This window comes from Rana temporaria, unplaced genomic scaffold (genome assembly GCF_905171775.1).
Source record: "Rana temporaria unplaced genomic scaffold, aRanTem1.1, whole genome shotgun sequence".
NCBI classification, from domain to species: domain Eukaryota; kingdom Metazoa; phylum Chordata; class Amphibia; order Anura; family Ranidae; genus Rana; species Rana temporaria.
The window spans coordinates 101,042-122,941 of record NW_024404522.1 but is presented as its reverse complement, the minus strand read 5'-3'; the positions used below and the strand labels follow the sequence as shown (position 1 = coordinate 122,941).

Genomic DNA, 21,900 nt, shown 5'->3' with positions numbered 1-21,900 from the left:
TGTGGTGGTGATCAGGGACACTATAACTGGTGTGGTGATCAGGGACACTGTAACTGGTGTGGTGATCAGGGACACTATAACTGGTGTGTGGTGATCAGGGACACTATAACTGGTGTGTGGTGATCAGAGACACTATAACTGGTGTGTGGTGATCAGGGACACTATAACTGGTGTGAGGTGATCAGGGACACTATAACTGGTGTGTGGTGATCAGGGACACTATAACTGGTGTGTGGTGATCAGGGACACTATAACTGGTGTGGGGGTGATCAGGGACACTATAACTGGTGTGGGGGTGATCAGGGACACTATAACTGGTGTGTGGTGATCAGGGACACTATAACTGGTGTGTGGTGATCAGGGACACTATAACTGGTGTGGGGGTGATCAGGGACACTATAACTGGTGTGGGGGTGATCAGGGACACTATAACTGGTGTGGTGATCAGGGACACTATAACTGGTGTGGGGGTGATCAGGGACACTATAACTGGTGTGGTGATCGCTGTGATTAAACCCTCATATTTAAGCCCCCCATGTGTAATGGATTTCATGGTCCTCAGTATTCGGTCTTCGGAGTCTGACATTGGTTGGTCGGTCGGTCGGTCGGTCTGTGATGGTTTATTGGAAGAAGTTCAGGGAATCAGGTTCAGCTCAGGTGGGGTTCTCCTTTATCTTCAGAATTAGAAATGTCAGTTTCCTTCGGGGGTTGGTAGAAGGTTCTGAGATACTGAAAAGAAAATGAGAATTTTGTTTTAGTAAATGGCTGAGAAATAAAAACTTCCATAGCAAAGCCAGCCCAGGGGAGTCCGAAGGCGGAGCTCCAATATGACATCATCGGCACCGACACAACTTGGTCAATATGGAAGATGCCGACTTGGAATAATAATGTAGAATTATGAATGTAATTGGCGGCAACTTCCCTAACACTTATCTCTGGTGACCTTCCCTAACTTTCCCTAACACTTATCTCTGGTGACCTTCCCTAACCTTCCCTAACACTTATCTCTGGTGACCTTCCCTAACACTTATCTCTGGTGACCTTCCCTAACTTTCCCTAACACTTATCTCTGGTGACCTTCCCTAACCTTCCCTAACACTTATCTCTGGTGACCTTCCCTAACACTTATCTCTGGTGACCTTCCCTAACTTTCCCTAACACTTATCTCTGGTGACCTTCCCTAACCTTCCCTAACACTTATCTCTGGTGACCTTCCCTAACACTTATCTCTGGTGACCTTCCCTAACACTTATCTCTGGTGACCTTCCCTAACACTTATCTCTGGTGACCTTCCCTAACACTTATCTCTGGTGACCTTCCCTAACACTTATCTCTGGTGACCTTCCCTAACACTTATCTCTGGTGACCTTCCCTAACACTTATCTCTGGTGACCTTCCCTAACACTTATCTCTGGTGTCTTCCCTAACACTTATCTCTGGTGACCTTCCCTAACACTTATCTCTGGTGTCTTCCCTAACACTTATCTCTGGTGACCTTCCCTAACACTTATCTCTGGTGACCTTCTCTAACACTTATCTCTGGTGTCTTCCCTAACACTTATCTCTGGTGTCTTCCCTAACACTTATCTCTGGTGACCTTCCCTAACACTTATCTCTGGTGACCTTCCCTAACACTTATCTCTGGTGACCTTCCCTAACACTTATCTCTGGTGACCTTCCCTAACACTTATCTCTGGTGTCTTCCCTAACACTTATCTCTGGTGACCTTCCCTAACACTTATCTCTGGTGTCTTCCCTAACACTTATCTCTGGTGACCTTCCCTAACACTTATCTCTGGTGACCTTCCCTAACACTTATCGCTGGTGACCTTCCCTAACACTTATCTCTGGTGACCTTCCCTAACACTTATCTCTGGTGTCTTCTAGGGTTGTCCAGATACCGAGTATTTGCGGGAGTACTCGTACTCGCGCAAATGCTCCCGATGCCTAAATAGAATACTTTTTTTGTATTTATCAACATGTTCTATGAAAATTCTTTGAGTTTTTTACTACTGCGTGACAAGCAAATAAAACATGTTTATTCATTTTTACTCATTTTTATTCTTTTATAATGTCTTGAGTTAGAGTTCTTCATAATTCTAAAGAAAATATCCTTAGTCTGTATTGTGGTTTGAAAACTGTCACATGACATTTAAAAAAAGTATCGGTATTCGTTATCGGCGAGTACATGAAAAAAAGTATCGGTACTTGTACTCGGTCCTAAAAAAGTGGTATCGGGACAACCCTAGTGTCTTCCCTAACACTTATCTCTGGTGACCTTCCCTAACACTTATCTCTGGTGACCTTCTCTAACACTTATCTCTGGTGACCTTCCCTAACACTTATCTCTGGTGACCTTCCCTAACACTCATCTCTGGTGACCTTCCCTAACACTTATCTCTGGTGTCTTCCCTAACACTCATCTCTGGTGTCTTCCCTAACACTCATCTCTGGTGTCTTCCCTAACACTTATCTCTGGTGACCTTCCCTAACACTTATCTCTGGTGACCTTCCCTAACACTTATCTCTGGTGACCTTCCCTAACACTTATCTCTGGTGACCTTCCCTAACACTTATCTCTGGTGTCTTCCCTAACACTTATCTCTGGTGACCTTCCCTAACACTTATCTCTGGTGACCTTCCCTAACACTTATCTCTGGTGACCTTCCCTAACACTTATCTCTGGTATCTTTCCTAACACTTATCTCTGGTGACCTTCTCTAACACTTATCTCTGGTGACCTTCCCTAACACTTATCTCTGGTGTGTTCTCTAACACTCATCTCTGGTGACCTTCCCTAACACTCATCTCTGGTGACCTTCTCTAACACTTATCTCTGGTGACCTTCTCTAACACTTATCTCTGGTGACCTTCCCTAACACCTATCTCTGGTGACCTTCCCTAACACTTATCTCTGGTGACCTTCCCTAACACTTATCTCTGGTGTCTTCCCTAACACTTATCTCTGGTGACCTTCCCTAACACTTATCTCTGGTGTCTTCCCTAACACTCATCTCTGGTGTCTTCCCTAACACTTATCTCTGGTGACCTTCCCTAACACTTATCTCTGGTGACCTTCTCTAACACTCATCTCTGGTGACCTTCCCTAACACTCATCTCTGGTGTCTTCCCTAACACTTATCTCTGGTGACCTTCTCTAACACTCATCTCTGGTGACCTTCCCTAACACTTATCTCTGGTGACCTTCCCTAACACTTATCTCTGGTGTCTTCCCTAACACTTATCTCTGGTGTCTTCCCTAACACTTATCTCTGGTGTCTTCCCTAACACTCATCTCTGGTGTCTTCCCTAACACTTATCTCTGGTGACCTTCCCTAACACTTATCTCTGGTGACCTTCCCTAACACCTATCTCTGGTGACCTTCCCTAACACCTATCTCTGGTGACCTTCCCTAACACTTATCTCTGGTGACCTTCCCTAACACTTATCTCTGGTGTCTTCCCTAACACTTATCTCTGGTGACCTTCCCTAACACTTATCTCTGGTGTCTTCCCTAACACTCATCTCTGGTGTCTTCCCTAACACTTATCTCTGGTGACCTTCCCTAACACTTATCTCTGGTGTCTTCCCTAACACTTATCTCTGGTGACCTTCCCTAACACTTATCTCTGGTGTCTTCCCTAACACTTATCTCTGGTGACCTTCCCTAACACTTATCTCTGGTGACCTTCTCTAACACTTATCTCTGGTGTCTTCCCTAACACTTATCTCTGGTGACCTTCTCTAACACTTATCTCTGGTGACCTTCTCTAACACTTATCTCTGGTGTCTTCCCTAACACTTATCTCTGGTGACCTTCTCTAACACTTATCTCTGGTGACCTTCCCTAACACTTATCTCTGGTGACCTTCCCTAACACTTATCTCTGGTGACCTTCCCTAACACTTATCTCTGGTGACCTTCCCTAACACTTATCTCTGGTGACCTTCCCTAACACTTATCTCTGGTGACCTTCCCTAACACTTATCTCTGGTGACCTTCCCTAACACTTATCTCTGGTGACCTTCCCTAACACTTATCTCTGGTGACCTTCCCTAACACTTATCTCTGGTGACCTTCCCTAACACTTATCTCTGGTGACCTTCCCTAACACTTATCTCTGGTGACCTTCCCTAACACTTATCTCTGGTGACCTTCTCTAACACTTATCTCTGGTGTCTTCCCTAACACTTATCTCTGGTGTATTCCCTAACACTTATCTCTGGTGACCTTCCCTAACACTTATCTCTGGTGACCTTCCCTAACACTTATCTCTGGTGACCTTCCCTAACACTTATCTCTGGTGACCTTCCCTAACACTTATCTCTGGTGTCTTCCCTAACACTTATCTCTGGTGTCTTCCCTAACACTTATCTCTGGTGACCTTCCCTAACACTTATCTCTGGTGTCTTCCCTAACACTTATCTCTGGTGACCTTCCCTAACACTTATCTCTGGTGACCTTCCCTAACACTTATCGCTGGTGACCTTCCCTAACACTTATCTCTGGTGACCTTCCCTAACACTCATCTCTGGTGTGTTCTCTAACACTCATCTCTGGTGACCTTCCCTAACACTCATCTCTGGTGACCTTCTCTAACACTTATCTCTGGTGACCTTCTCTAACACTTATCTCTGGTGACCTTCCCTAACACTTATCTCTGGTGACCTTCCCTAACACTTATCTCTGGTGACCTTCCCTAACACTTATCTCTGGTGACCTTCCCTAACACTTATCTCTGGTGTCTTCCCTAACACTTATCTCTGGTGACCTTCCCTAACACTTATCTCTGGTGTCTTCCCTAACACTCATCTCTGGTGTCTTCCCTAACACTTATCTCTGGTGACCTTCCCTAACACTTATCTCTGGTGTCTTCCCTAACACTTATCTCTGGTGACCTTCCCTAACACTTATCTCTGGTGACCTTCCCTAACACTTATCTCTGGTGTCTTCCCTAACACTTATCTCTGGTGACCTTCTCTAACACGTATCTCTGGTGTCTTCCCTAACACTTATCTCTGGTGACCTTCTCTAACACTTATCTCTGGTGACCTTCCCTAACACTTATCTCTGGTGTCTTCCCTAACACTTATCTCTGGTGACCTTCCCTAACACTTATCTCTGGTGACCTTCCCTAACACTTATCTCTGGTGACCTTCCCTAACACTTATCTCTGGTGACCTTCCCTAACACTTATCTCTGGTGACCTTCCCTAACACTTATCTCTGGTGTCTTCCCTAACACTTATCTCTGGTGACCTTCCCTAACACTTATCTCTGGTGACCTTCCCTAACACTTATCTCTGGTGTCTTCCCTAACACTTATCTCTGGTGACCTTCCCTAACACTTATCTCTGGTGTCTTCCCTAACACTTATCTCTGGTGACCTTCCCTAACACTTATCTCTGGTGTCTTCCCTAACACTTATCTCTGGTGACCTTCCCTAACACTTATCTCTGGTGTCTTCCCTAACACTTATCTCTGGTGACCTTCCCTAACACTTATCTCTGGTGACCTTCCCTAACACTTATCTCTGGTGACCTTCCCTAACACTTATCTCTGGTGACCTTCCCTAACACTCATCTCTGGTGACCTTCCCTAACACTTATCTCTGGTGTCTTCCCTAACACTTATCTCTGGTGTCTTCTCTAACACTTATCTCTGGTGACCTTCCCTAACACTTATCTCTGGTGACCTTCCCTAACACTTATCTCTGGTGACCTTCCCTAACACTTATCTCTGGTGACCTTCTCTAACACTTATCTCTGGTGTCTTCCCTAACACTTATCTCTGGTGTCTTCCCTAACACTTATCTCTGGTGACCTTCCCTAACACTTATCTCTGGTTTCTTCCCTAACACTCATCTCTGGTGACCTTCCCTAACACTCATCTCTGGTGTCTTCCCTAACACTTATCTCTGGTGACCTTCCCTAACACTTATCTCTGGTGACCTTCTCTAACACTCATCTCTGGTGACCTTCCCTAACACTCATCTCTGGTGTCTTCCCTAACACTTATCTCTGGTGACCTTCTCTAACACTCATCTCTGGTGACCTTCCCTAACACTTATCTCTGGTGACCTTCCCTAACACTTATCTCTGGTGTCTTCCCTAACACTTATCTCTGGTGTCTTCCCTAACACTTATCTCTGGTGTCTTCCCTAACACTCATCTCTGGTGTCTTCCCTAACACTTATCTCTGGTGACCTTCCCTAACACTTATCTCTGGTGACCTTCCCTAACACTTATCTCTGGTGACCTTCCCTGACACTTATCTCTGGTGTCTTCCCTAACACTTATCTCTGGTGACCTTCCCTAACACTTATCTCTGGTGACCTTCCCTAACACTTATCTCTGGTGACCTTCCCTAACACTCATCTCTGGTGACCTTCCCTAACACTTATCTCTGGTGTCTTCCCTAACACTTATCTCTGGTGTCTTCCCTAACACTTATCTCTGGTGTCTTCCCTAACACTTATCTCTGGTGTCTTCCCTAACACTCATCTCTGGTGTCTTCCCTAACACTTATCTCTGGTGACCTTCTCTAACACTTATCTCTGGTGACCTTCCCTAACACTCATCTCTGGTGACCTTCCCTAACACTTATCTCTGGTGTCTTCCCTAACACTTATCTCTGGTGTCTTCCCTAACACTTATCTCTGGTGTCTTCCCTAACACTTATCTCTGGTGTCTTCCCTAACACTTATCTCTGGTGTCTTCCCTAACACTTATCTCTGGTGTCTTCCCTAACACTTATCTCTGGTGTCTTCCCTAACACTCATCTCTGGTGTCTTCCCTAACACTTATCTCTGGTGACCTTCTCTAACACTTATCTCTGGTGACCTTCCCTAACACTTATCTCTGGTGACCTTCCCTAACACTTATCTCTGGTGTCTTCCCTAACACTCATCTCTGGTGTCTTCCCTAACACTTATCTCTGGTGACCTTCCCTAACACTTATCTCTGGTGACCTTCCCTAACACTCATCTCTGGTGACCTTCCCTAACACTTATCTCTGGTGTCTTCCCTAACACTTATCTCTGGTGTCTTCCCTAACACTTATCTCTGGTGACCTTCCCTAACACTTATCTCTGGTGTCTTCCCTAACACTTATCTCTGGTGACCTTCCCTAACACTCATCTCTGGTGACCTTCCCTAACACTCATCTCTGGTGACCTTCCCTAACACTTATCTCTGGTGTCTTCCCTAACACTTATCTCTGGTGTCTTCCCTAACACTTATCTCTGGTGACCTTCCCTAACACTTATCTCTGGTATCTTCCCTAACACTCATCTCTGGTGACCTTCTCTAACACTCATCTCTGGTGACCTTCCCTAACACTTATCTCTGGTGTCTTCTCTAACACTTATCTCTGGTGACCTTCTCTAACACTTATCTCTGGTGACCTTCCCTAACACTCATCTCTGGTGTCTTCCCTAACACTCATCTCTGGTGTCTTCCCTAACACTTATCTCTGGTGTCTTCTCTAACACTTATCTCTGGAGACCTTCCCTAACACTTATCTCTGGTGTCTTCCCTAACACTTATCTCTGGTGTCTTCCCTAACACTTATCTCTGGTGACCTTCCCTAACACTTATCTCTGGTGTCTTCCCTAACACTTATCTCTGGTGTCTTCCCTAACACTTATCTCTGGTGTCTTCCCTAACACTTATCTCTGGTGTCTTCCCTAACACTTATCTCTGGTGTCTTCCCTAACACTTATCTGGTTTCCGGGGCAGACGATTGGGTCTCCTCCATTGAATTTTTGGTTCCACTTTCTCCGGCCAGAACTAGAGTTGGGGGAAAGTTTTCAGCCTGAACTTCGCCTATTCAGCGAACGTCCGAATTTGCCGGGCACTCGGCTGGATTTTTGTCCCCCGATCGTCCCCCAATGCACTGCATGCTGCACAGTGCAGTCTAAGCCCTGATTGGGCAAAGCTTTACCCAATCAGGGCACAGTGATTAGCTGGTTGTTAAGGAGCAGGCCTGCCGTGTCCTTAACAACGGATGAGTCATCAACTGTCAATGGGCTTCCCCGCTGACAGCCGAATGAAAAAAATCATTGCCGGCTATGGAAAACCGTGAAAAAAAATGGCGTGGGGTCCCCCCAAAATCCATGCCAGGCCCTTATCCAATCATGCAGCCCGGCAGCCCGGAAAAGGGGGGGTGAGCGCACGCCTCCCTCCTGAACCATACCAGGCCAAATGCCCTCAACTTGAGGGAGTGCTTTGGTGTAGCGGGGGGCTTTGCCCTCCCACCCCAAAGCCCCCCCTATGTGAGCGAGTTATGGGGTACATTGTACCCATTCACCAAGTAAAAAAGCCGTGCCGTGTTACAAAAAAGAAGAGACGTTTCTGACAAAAGAACTGTCAAAGGGCGGAGCCTGCAGGAGGCGCTTAGTCTTCGTTGACGGGGAAGCATTTTTTTTCCGGATCTGGCGTCGGTCGTAAATGAGAATGGATCTACATCGGGGGACATTCTACATCGGGGGACATTCTACATCGGGGGACATTCTACATCGGGGGACATTCTACATCGGGGGACATTCTACATCGGGGGACATTCTACATCGGGGGACATTCTACATCGGGGGACATTGTTTTGTACTGTTTTTTTTTATTGGGGGGGCAGGATCTGGGGGCCCCTTGTTAAAGGGGGTTTCCAGATTCCGATAACTCCCCCGCCTGCAGACCCTATTGGGAAGAGGCCCCTGTTCCCATCAACATGGGGACAAGCTGTTTTGGGGACAGAGCCTGTCTCCCCCCATGTTAAGGGCATGTGGCCTGGTGTGGTTCAGAAGGTGGGGGGCGCTCACTTGTCCGTCCCCCCTTTCCCTGACCTGTCGGGCTGCTTGAATAAGGGTCTGGCATGGATTTAGGGGGCGTCATGCCATTTTTTTTTGTATTGCCGACAATTTAAATGTCATTTTTTATTCTTTATAAATGTTATTATTGCTGCGGCAGGTTCTATACATGGTAAAGATGCGCCACTTTACAGGCAGACTAAGGGGACCCCCCAGGCACGATATTTAAAGGAATTTTTAATTTTTATTATTTCACTTTTAGCATCAGTAGAATCCCTGCCCCTTTAAAAACTGGCAGTACCCGGGCCCCCATTCCCAGACCCCCATACCTGGCCCCCATTCCCGGACCCCCATACCCAGGCCCCCATTCCCGGACCCCCATACCCAGGCCCCCATTCCCGGACCCCCATACCCGGGCCCCCATTCCCGGACCCCCATACCCAGGCCCCCATACCCGGACCCCCATACCCAGGCCCCCATACCCAGGCCCCCATACCATTTTTATGGGCAATAACTTGCATATAAGCCTTCAAAATGAGCACTTTCGATTTTTCATGTTCGGGTCCCATAGATTTAATAGAGTTCGCAGCGCGGCGCCAAACTTTTTCCCTTCTCTAGCCAGCACTATTTTGGTAATAATTTTCCCAAAACAAAGTGTCAGCTCCTCTCCATTTACCTTCCTGCACCAGATCGCCAGACGTTTGGGGAACTCTTCCTGTCCGGACGGAGCGAGGAGGTCGGATAATTTTCTCCCGCTCGGCTGCGGAGCGTACGTGTCAATGGCGTCTTCAGGCAGATACGTCCGAATTATATCCTGCGGTAGAACATTATTTATTATACAGTCACACAATGAATGGCAGATTAGGGGGTGATCGGAATGCCGATCACTCGATTATTACCCCAAATCTATCATTACTGTCCGGACTTTCTCCCGGACAGAAACTTCCAAATATCTCCATAAAGTTATTTATCTTCACATTGATGAGGGGATCACAAGATGTCCGTATAGCGGGGCCTGCGGGGGGCATTGGGGGATCAGAAGACGTCCGTATAGCGGGGCCTGCGGGGGGCATTGGGGGATTTATTGTTATTGGTGTCTCATGAATGTCTTCACACTAAAGAACTTTTGCTATCTTTCCTCTGTGGATCCCTTTTGTTTTTTTTCTGTTTGCAGGTATCTCTCTGTGCCCAACGCCTGACACCCTCCAGTAAGTTCTTTGTATGTTCCCCGATACTGTGTGATATGTACTTAGGGGCCCCACTACTACCTTTCACATCGCTCCCAACTGTCCCGGATTTCGAGGGACTGTCCCTGGTTGGAAGCGCTGTCCCTCATGTCGGTCTGATCTCTATAGTTCTATCGTTTATCTTTCAAAAAGTGTTTCCCAGAGATAAACCTTCCATCCGATTTCTAAATTGCTGCATTTGTAAATTTTAGAAGCCGATATAAAGGAATATTAGTGGTAAAAAAAGGACTTGTGGGTTTAATTAACCTTTTTTTTGCGAACTCTCCTTTAAGGGGGTGTGTCCTATGCCTACATACATCTGCCAGTAGGTGTCCCTCATTGCCATCTTAAAATGTTGGGAGGTGTGCCTTTCAGGTCTCTGCACTCCCCTGCTGCCCGCGGCCGTATTCCACCAGCCAATGGAGTCCCCCGATGCCCTGCAGGCCGTATTCTCTGATGCCCCGCAGCCGTATTCTCTGATGCCCCGCAGGCCGTATTCTCTGATGCCCCGCAGGCCGTATTCTCTGATGCCCCGCAGGCCGTATTCTCTGATGCCCCGCAGCCGTATTCTCTGATGCCCCGCAGCCGTATTCTCTGATGCCCCGCAGCCGTATTCTCTGATGCCCTGCAGCCGTATTCTCTGATGCCCCGCAGCCGTATTCTCTGATGCCCCGCAGCCGTATTCTCTGATGCCCGCAGCCGTATTCTCTGATGCCCCGCAGCCGTATTCTCTGATGCCCCGCAGGCCGTATTCTCTGATGCCCCGCAGGCCGTATTCTCTGATGCCCCGCAGCCGTATTCTCTGATGCCCGCAGCCGTATTCTCTGATGCCCCGCAGCCGTATTCTCTGATGCCCCGCAGCCGTATTCTCTGATGCCCCGCAGCCGTATTCTCTGATGCCCCGCAGCCGTATTCTCTGATGCCCGCAGCCGTATTCTCTGATGCCCCGCAGCCGTATTCTCTGATGCCCCGCAGGCCGTATTCTCTGATGCCCCGCAGGCCGTATTCTCTGATGCCCCGCAGCCGTATTCTCTGATGCCCGCAGCCGTATTCTCTGATGCCCCGCAGCCGTATTCTCTGATGCCCCGCAGCCGTATTCTCTGATGCCCCGCAGCCGTATTCTCTGATGCCCCGCAGGCCCCGCTATACGGACGTCTTCTGATCCCCACATCAATGTGAACAATTTTACTTTAGAAGTGTGTGACCATAAATAACTATATGGAGATGTTTGGAAGTATATATATATTTTTCTCTTTATTAAACATACTTAAGCCGCGTACACACGACCGGTCCATCCGATGAGAATAATCCGACGGGCCGTTTCCATTGGTTCACCGCTGAAGTGACCTGACGGCCTGATGTGCGTACACACCATCAGTTCAAAATCCGATCGGGTCAGAACGCGGTGACGTAAAACACACGACGTGCTGAAAAAAACAAAGTTCAATGCTTCCAAGCATGCGTCGACTTGATTCTGAGCATGCGCGGGTTTTGAACCGATGCTTTTGTGTACTAACCATCGGTTTTGACCGACGGTCAGCCGTCCATCGGTTCGATTTTAAAGCAAGTTCTATCATTTTTGTCCGAAGGACCACAGACCGATGGGGCGTACACACGGACGGTTTGGACCAATGAAACTGGACTTCAGGCCTCAGTGTTGCTCTTTTTGCCACATTGAGGTCCTGAGGAAGCCGTGTATTTGGCGAAACGCTGAGCTGGCAGACCAGGTTTTCCGGAAGCACACAGTTTCTGCACTGATGCCATCTTACACCTCCCGGGACCACGAGTAGAGTATTTGTAACATTGTTATGTGGATTATTTTATGTTTTTAGAAACTCTATTTTAATGTTTGTTAATAAAGACATTGGGGGTTATTTACTAAAGGCAAACCCACTTCACACTACGAGTGGAAAGTTCAGTCGCTGGAGATCTGAGGGGGACATGGAAGGGAAATAAAATACAGCATTTTAGCTTGTACATGATTGGATGATAAAATCAGCAGAGCTTCCCCTCATGTCAGAGCTTCCCCTCAGATTTACACTTGTAGTGGAAGGTGGATTTGTAAATATCCCCATTATGTTGTTCTATATCTCTGTCTGTCCCCCCATTCTGAGCCTATAAAGTCCGGTTCCCTAGGGCGGGGTCCGGTGTTGCCTCCCCCCTCCCCCGCACTTTATTGTATTCCCATTTCGGATGTATTTATTGATTATTCTCACCTGAGCACCAAACCTCTCCAGTTCTTCCCGCCGTCTCCCATCTGCTATCCGTACAATGGCCGACGCCGCCGCTACTCTGCTTATCTGTGGGATATTATACATCATAAAACACACTTTACCCCCCTCAATATACATATAATATGAATGTAAAGCTGAACTTTCCAAGAGAACCTCAGATAACGAGGAAAATCCCTTCCAGGAGAACGCTTGTAATCCAAAGCACTCGCATATCAAAGCGAGCTTCCCCATAGAAGTCAATGGAAATGAAAAGAATTTGTTCCACATTGACTTCTCTTGCATACAATACCGCATGTGGCCAGAGGTGGGGGGGTGGGCGCCCGAGAGACTCGGAAATACTCGGAGACAGCTCGGCTAAACTCGAAACACTCTGGAACAGAGTATTTATTTTCAAACCCTGCAGCATGAAAAAGCTAATTCACACTGACATTGGCCAGTAATTCAGCACAAGGGGTTAATTAACACTGACATTGGCCAGTAATTCAGCACAATGGGTTAATTAACACTGACATTGGCCAGTAATTCAGCACAATGGGTTAATTAACACTGACATTGGCCAGTAATTCAGCACAAGGGGTTAATTAACACTGACATTGGCCAGTAATTCAGCACAATGGGTTAATTAACACTGACATTGGCCAGTAATTCAGCACAAAGGGTTAATTAACACTGACATTGGCCAGTAATTCAGCACAATGGGTTAATTAACACTGACATTGGCCAGTAATTCAGCACAAGGGGTTAATTAACACTGACATTGGCCAGTAATTCAGCACAAAGGGTTAATTAACACTGACATTGGCCAGTAATTCAGCACAATGGGTTAATTAACACTGACATTGGCCAGTAATTCAGCACAAGGGGTTAATTAACACTGACATTGGCCAGTAATTCAGCACAAGGGGTTAATTCACACTGACATTGATCACTATTGCAGCAGTGGCCAGTGATGGTGTTAATTAACCCCTTGTGTTGTATTAGTGGTCAGTGTTATTAATCCCGTTGTATTGCAGCATGAATGGGTTAATTAACACTGGCCACTAATACAGCACAAACATGGAACTGGGTTTGGGACTTTGAATGAGGCATGTGGCACACGCCTCCATGCCTCCATGCCTCCATGCCTCCATCCCTGAAAACTGAAAGAAAGAAAGGGTTGGGACTTTAAATGAGATGCGTGTTGATGCAAACAGTGGGCCAGATTCACAGACACTTTTGTTGCGCAGTGGCGGCGTAACGTATCTGATTTACGTTACACAGCCGCAAGTTTACAGCGTAAGTGCCTGATTCACAAAGCACTTACCTGTAAACTTGCGGCGGTGTAACGTAAATGCGCTTGGCGCAAGCCCACCTAATTCAAATGGGGCGGGCACCATTTAAATTAGGAGCGTTCCCGCGCCAAACGTTGTGCGCATGCTCCGTTTTCAAATTTCCCGACGTGCTTTGCGCGTAATTACGGCACCCCGACGGTTTTTTTGAACTGCGACGTGCGTTACAGCGTTTCGTATTCCCGGACGTCTTACTGAAAAAAAAAAAGTTCGAAATTCGACGCGGGAACGACGGCCATACTTTAACATGGCTGATCTAAAGATAAGCCATGTTAAAGCAGGTGTAACTTTGCTACGGGAAAAACCGACTAGCGACGACGTACGGGATTGCGACGAATGTGCGGAACTTCGTGGATCGCCGTAACTAGTCATTTGCATATTCTACGCCGACCGCAATGGAATCGCCACCTAGCGGCCGGCCTAGAATTGCATCCTAAGATCCGACAGTGTAAGTCAATTGCACCTGTCGGATCTTAGGGCTAGCTATGCGTAACCGGATTCTATGAATCAGTCGCATAGATACGACGGGCGGATCACAGAGACACGACGGCGGATCACAGAGATACGACGGGGGATCACAGAGACACGACGGGGGATCACAGAGATACGACGGGGGATCACAGAGATACGACGGCGGATCACAGAGATAGGACGGGCGGATCACAGAGATACGACGGCGGATCACAGAGACATGACGGGGGATCACAGAGATACGACGGGGGATCAGGAGATACGACGGCGGATCACAGAGATACGACGGGGGATCACAGAGATACGACGGCGGGATCAGGAGATACGACGGCGGATCACAGAGATACGACGGGGGATCAGGAGATACGACGGCGGGATCAGGAGATACGACGGGGGATCACAGAGACACGACGGGGGATCACAGAGATACGACGGGGGATCACAGAGATACGACGGGGGATCAGGAGATACGACGGGGGATCAGGAGATACAACGGCGGATCGCAGAGATACGACGGGGGATCGCAGAGATAGGACGGCGGATCACAGAGATACGACGGGGGATCACAGAGACACGACGGGGGATCACAGAGATAGGACGGCGGATCAGGAGATACGACGGGGGATCAGGAGATACGACGGGGGATCACAGAGACACGACGGGGGATCACAGAGATACGACGGGGGATCACAGAGATACGACGGGGGATCAGGAGATACGACGGGGGATCAGGAGATACGACGGCGGATCGCAGAGATACGACGGGGGATCGCAGAGATAGGACGGCGGATCACAGAGATACGACGGGGGATCACAGAGACACGACGGGGGATCACAGAGATAGGACGGCGGATCACAGAGATACGACGGGGGATCACAGAGATACGACGGCGGATCACAGAGATACGACGGGGGATCACAGAGATACGACGGCGGATCACAGAGATACGACGGCGGATCACAGAGATACGACGGGGGATCACAGAGATACGACGGGGGATCAGGAGATACGACGGCGGATCACAGAGATACGACGGGGGATCACAGAGATACGACGGGGGATCACAGAGATACGACGGCGGATCACAGAGATACGACGGGGGATCACAGAGATACGACGGGGGATCAGGAGACACGACGGGGGATCACAGAGACACGACGGGGGATCACAGAGACACGACGGGGGATCACAGAGACACGACGGGGGATCAGGAGATACGACGGGGGATCACAGAGATAGGACGGGGAAACACAGAGATACGACGGCGGATCACAGAGATACGACGGGGGATCAGGAGATACGACGGGGGATCAGGAGATACGACGGGGGATCACAGAGATACGACGGGGGATCACAGAGATACGACGGCGGATCACAGAGATACGACGGCGGATCACAGATATACGACGGCGGATCACAGAGATACGACGGCGGATCACAGAGATACGACGGGGGATCACAGAGATACGACGGGGGATCAGGAGATACGACGGCGGATCACAGAGATACGACGGGGGATCAGGAGATACGACGGCGGATCACAGAGATACGACGGGGGATCAGGAGATACGACGGGGGATCACAGAGACACGACGGGGGATCACAGAGACACGACGGCGGATCACAGAGATACGACGGCGGATCACAGAGATACGACGGCGGATCACAGAGATACGACGGGGGATCACAGAGATACGACGGGGGATCACAGAGATACGACGGCGGATCACAGAGATACGACGGGGGATCACAGAGATACGACGGGGGATCACAGAGATACGACGGCGGATCACAGAGATACGACGGGGGATCACAGAGATACGACGGCGGATCACAGAGATACGACGGGGGATCACAGAGATACGACGGGGGATCACAGAGATACGACGGGGGATCACAGAGATACGACGGGGGATCAGGAGATACGACGGGGGATCACAGAGACACGACGGGGGATCACAGAGATACGACGGGGGATCACAGAGACACGACGGGGGATCAGGAGATACGACGGCGGATCACAGAGATACGACGGGGGATCAGGAGATACGACGGCGGATCACAGAGATACGACGGGGGATCAGGAGATACGACGGGGGATCACAGAGACACGACGGGGGATCACAGAGACACGACGGCGGATCACAGAGATACGACGGGGGATCACAGAGATACGACGGGGGATCAGGAGATACGACGGCGGATCACAGAGATACGACGGGGGATCAGGAGATACGACGGCGGATCACAGAGATACGACGGGGGATCAGGAGATACGACGGGGGATCACAGAGACACGACGGGGGATCACAGAGACACGACGGCGGATCACAGAGATACGACGGCGGATCACAGAGATACGACGGCGGATCACAGAGATACGACGGGGGATCACAGAGATACGACGGGGGATCACAGAGATACGACGGCGGATCACAGAGATACGACGGGGGATCACAGAGATACGACGGGGGATCACAGAGATACGACGGCGGATCACAGAGATACGACGGGGGATCACAGAGATACGACGGGGGATCACAGAGATACGACGGGGGATCACAGAGATACGACGGGGGATCACAGAGATACGACGGGGGATCACAGAGATACGACGGGGGATCAGGAGATACGACGGGGGATCACAGAGACACGACGGGGGATCACAGAGATACGACGGGGGATCACAGAGACACGACGGGGGATCAGGAGATACGACGGCGGATCACAGAGATACGACGGGGGATCAGGAGATACGACGGCGGATCACAGAGATACGACGGGGGATCAGGAGATACGACGGCGGATCACAGAGATACGACGGGGGATCAGGAGATACGACGGGGGATCACAGAGATACGACGGGGGATCAGGAGATACGACGGGGGATCACAGAGACACGACGGGGGATCAGGAGATACGACGGCGGATCACAGAGATACGACGGGGGATCAGGAGATACGACGGCGGATCACAGAGATACGACGGGGGATCAGGAGATACGACGGGGGATCACAGAGATACGACGGCGGATCACAGAGATACGACGGGGGATCACAGAGATACGACGGGGGATCAGGAGATACGACGGGGGATCACAGAGACACGACGGGGGATCACAGAGACACGATGGGGGATCACAGAGACACGACGGGGGATCACAGAGACACGACGGGGGATCAGGAGATACGACGGGGGATCACAGAGACACGACGGGGGATCACAGAGACACGACGGGGGATCAGGAGATACGACGGGGGATCACAGAGACACGACGGGGGATCACAGAGACACGACGGGGGATCAGGAGATTCGATGGCGTATCTCTTCTGTGAATCTGGCCCAGTATGTATAAGTAAATAAAGTAGTATAGCGTAATAACCCTTTCTTTCAATGTTCAGGGATGGAGGCATGGAGGCATGGAGGCATGGAGGCGTGTGCCACAGGCCTCATTCAAAGTCCCAAACCCAGTTCCATGTTTACCAATAGGGATGGAGATGCGATTTTGATGCTTATACATTTCCCCTTGTGCGTTTTTTCCCGTGCTCTTTATGGCCACACCTATTTTAGATGGAGGCTGGCTGGTGACGCCCCTAGTCACCTGCTCTCCATCTACTCATTAGCGCTGTTATGCCTCCACTGAGGAAACTAATAAAGTTTAGTTAGGACCACAGGAATGCAGAGAGCCTTGTACGCGGCCCGCGGCTTATCCGTATATTTGTGAGCAACCAATCCTCTGCTTTTAACATACTAAGTTAGACAGTTGAATTCGGCTTGTATTTTGGTTATTACGCTATACTACTTTATTTATTTACTTATACATACTGTTTGCATTAACACGCATCTCATTAAAAGGCCCAACCCTTTCTCTCTTTCTAATACAGCACAAGGGGTTAATTAATTGCCACTACTGTCTGCATTAGAGATCATTAATTAGTGATCAGTGGCGGTACATTAACCCTTCATGCTGCATATTACTGACCAATGACAGACATTGATCAGTCCTGGAAAAGACATTACACTGTAAAGGAACCTTCTCCTCTGGCTGCCACTGATCACCTAATCCCAGCAACATGCGCGCTCCCTCGCGGTGCCTCTCTCTTCCTGTCCCCGCCTCTGAATGACATCATGACAGAGGCGGGGCCTACAAATGATCTGACAAAGAAGTGTAAGAAGGATGTCTGCTAGTGCCGGGTGTAGGGAGCGCAGGGAGCGTTTCAGCACTCGGCACCCCCGCTGCAGCTCTACGAGGGCACCGTGTGGGGTGAGAAGTGTGACTGTGTACCCATCTTCATCTACCATCGGGCACAGTTTAGCCGACACTGTCATCTCTTCACTCCCCCCCCCCCCGTCCTGGCCTTGGTGTCACCCCTTAGGAGGGTGTCACTCTGTGCGGCCCGCACCCCCCACCCCCCCATAGCAACGTCACTGATAAGATTTGTGCCTTCGGGTTCAAGAGAAGGACCAATAAAACGAGATCTTTATCAGATGAGAAGATCACTCAGGACACCAAGAAGGAGAAAAGTCTGAGGATAGCAGTTCAGTAACATTTCTAGACATAAAGCCACTAATATGATAATATGTAATGATAACACAACCAAAGCCAATCAGAAATCCCCATTCTTACCACATGGTTCTGCTCCAGATCTTTCAGTTTTGTCCGACAATCTTCTGATCTCAAAGCATTGAGTACAACCTGGAGGAAAGCCGAGACTTTCACTTAGATTACATAGAGATCATTATTTCCATCACCTAGCCCCGGGATCCCCAATCTTTGTACACTAAGGGCCAGATTACTGTCCTTTAGACTTTAGGAGGGCCGGATTGTGGCCAGTGGTAGAAGAAAATCTCCCGACTTCAATGGGAGTTAATCATACCATCATTGGTGTCAGTGGGAGGAATAGTGTCCCATCATTGGTGTCAGTGGGAGGAATAGTGCCCCGTCATTGGTGTCGGTGAGAGGAATAGTGTCCCATCATTAGTGTCCATGGGAGGAATAGTGTCCCATCATTGGTGTCAGTGGGAGGAATAGTGTCCCATCATTGGTGTCAGTGGGAGGAATAGTGTCCCATCATTGGTGTCAGTGGGAGGAATAGTGTCCCATCATTGGTGTCAGTGGGAGGAATAGTGTCCCATCATTGGTGTCAGTGGGAGGAATAGTGCCCCACCCACCATTGGAGCACAGGTGTGTGAGGAGGAAGGTGTGTCTGGAGCTGCTGTGTGAGAAGGGAGTTGCCTGGAAATCTATCCCAGCTCTCCTGGCCCCTTTCTGGGGAAGCCATGGAGGGCAGTGGGGCCTCCCCTGCTGGAGGCTCTCAGCCATCTCCTGGGCCATCTGCTGACATGTCTGCCCCTCTACAAGCCTCAGCTGGTGATCTCTCTGCCCCTGGTGTGGATGAAGGCTCGGAGGCCATTCGGGAGCGAGTGGTGGCCGGGATAAAAGTCCTAAACCGGGAGAGGGATAAGCTGTACAAGCTACGTGCGGAGCTGAAGCGCCTGCGAAGGCAACGTGAAGGCTTACATAGCCAGAAACGCGGATCCATGGATCCAGAGATCCAATTGGCCAAGGTCCGTGTGGACCACCAGGAGACCATCGTGGCCATAATGGAGGGAAGGGATGGTCCTTTCAAGGAAAAGTTCTGCAACGACAAGAGGTTTGCAAAGGTGACAAAGATGGAGGTGGAGGAGGAGGAGACCCCCAGTTCTGACCCCCTGCCCCCCCAGGGAGAGGTAAGCACCCCAATGCCTTCCCAGGACTCAGGAGGCATGCTGAGGGTGATCCAGGTAATGGAGTCTCCTGTGCGGGGGGATCAGATGGTCTTTAATGATGAAGATTTTGCAGATGGTGTACCTGATAAAGTGAAGCCTGCTAAACCCCATGTTGTGGATAAGACTGTGTATGTACCATCAATGACTGATAATGTGCCTAATAATAAGACTGCCAGTCCTGTATACAGTAATAATGTGCCTGCTGAGGCTGCAATGCAGCAAGAGATCCATTTAAAAAATGACATTTCTGTGAAGGAACTGCAAGTCCCAGCAGAACCCATTAACCCTCCTGATGCTGAGACCAGAGCTGATTGCCCCACTGCTGCTCTGGACTCCACAGCGCAGCATCAGGCGACGGCCGGTACTGCAATAGAAACTATAATTATACCTGATGGGAATGTGTGTGTGGCTGATAATAATCATCCCAGGTCAGGTGGGATGGACAATGGTCCCATTTCAGGTGGGATGGACAATGGTCCCATTTCAGGTGGGATGGACAATGGTCCCAGTTCAGGTGGGATGGACAATGGTCCCAGTTCAGGTGGGATGGACAATGGTCCCATTTCAGGTGGGATGGACAATACTAACTCTGTTCATGCAGATAAAGTGACTTCAGTGTGGGGTCTTGGCCCTAATAAACCCACTTTCGCTCAGGTGGTACGCTCTGTCCCTGGCAGCTCCGCCCCCAAGCAGGGTTTTCCTCTACGAGCTACCACCTCGAGCCCCCCAGGATATGGTCTTGGGTCTCTGGCTTCTGCTGGGGGCCCAAGACGTAATGTTGTCATCTTGAAATGGGAAGGTGGTGCAATCCCCCCTGCAAGGCGTGCAGTGGTGGATTTAATTCTAGAAATGGGCTTTGGGGTTAACGATCTCTATGCTTTTATTCATGTGTCAGGGACGCGAGAGTATACAGTCAGTTTCACCAAGCCAGAGGGTCTTGACCTGTTCTGGGAACGATATGAGGCCCGGTGCAGGTCAAGACCCGAATGGGAAAGTCTGGCCCCAGTTGCGATTTCGCAGCAGTCAACAGTAAAAAAGATCACTATCATCCTCACCAATGAGAGCGTCCCTGCCAGGGATCTGGAGGTCTGGTTGAGGAACTACGGGGAGGTTTTGACCAAACCCAATAAAATATTAGATGAGCGTAACATCTGGACTGGGGGATGGTCGGTAACAGTCAGGCTGGCCAGGGATGGAAATGTTGTCCGTCACCTGCCCTCCTCGGCTTTCATAGGGAGGGATAGGATGACCGTCTTCTACCCTGGTCAGCCGAAGCTGTGCCACCGCTGTGGAGAGAGGGGGCACCTTAGCTCCTCCTGTTCGGCCTTGATATGCTCAGTGTGTCGGGGTCAGGGTCATATGGCCAAGGACTGCACCCAGAAGATCAGGTGCAACCTGTGCCTGCGACTTGGCCACCCTTATAGCAGATGCCCTGAGGCCTGGCACAATATGGAGAAGGAGGTAGTGGATGAGATGTCAAGGCTGGACAGGATGGAGGGGGAGGCCCCTGGTGTACCATCCTCCGCTGCGGTGACCGACCCCCCTGGTCCTGCTCAGGATCCCTCCCCAGTTTCCTCCCCAGTTTCCTCCCCAGTTCCTGTGACCACCCCTTCTGTGTCTGTAAGTACTCCTTCTGTATCTGTATCTGTGTCCCCCCAGCCTACTGTACCCGCTCCTCTTGTGTCAGAACCTTCCAAGTCTGTGCCCCCTGAGTCAGTTACCCCCCAGAAGTCTATCCCTCCTAAGTCGGATTTACCCCCCCCATCAGGAGTGGTTGCGGGTACTAAAAAGGTCGCTTCAAAGAAAAAAACAAGGGATGAGGGCATCTCTGAGGCTGACCTCAAGTACCTGGAGGAGAGAAGGAAGGTTGGGCGGCGGAAGAAGCAGGCGGTGAGGACGGAACGGGGGCGGGAAGCTCTGGTGCCTGTCTCCACCCGTCGTAGGTCCGCTAGGTGGGACATTTCCTCATCTGGCGCTTCTTCAGAACTGAGCTCTGATTCAGAGATGGAGTTGGAGGCGGCCTCAAGAAAGAGGGAGGCTTCTGGTGATGAGCAGCAGAGGGGAGCTA

General features: G+C 49.7%; 1 protein-coding gene across 1 annotated transcript in view; it reads right to left on the bottom strand.

Moving 5' to 3' along the window:
* Window positions 1-410: 410 nt before the first annotated feature.
* LOC120922124 overlaps window positions 411-21,900 on the bottom strand; it is a 62,361-nt gene continuing 40,871 nt past the window's right edge. Inside the window, exons 12-15 of the mRNA XM_040334597.1 lie at window positions 18,691-18,759; window positions 12,246-12,329; window positions 9,480-9,617; window positions 411-729 (exon numbers count right to left, since the gene is read on the bottom strand). Coding sequence (XP_040190531.1) covers window positions 649-729; window positions 9,480-9,617; window positions 12,246-12,329; window positions 18,691-18,759 — 372 coding nt within the window. The 3' untranslated portion in view covers window positions 411-648. The remainder of the gene's footprint in view (window positions 730-9,479; window positions 9,618-12,245; window positions 12,330-18,690; window positions 18,760-21,900) is intronic.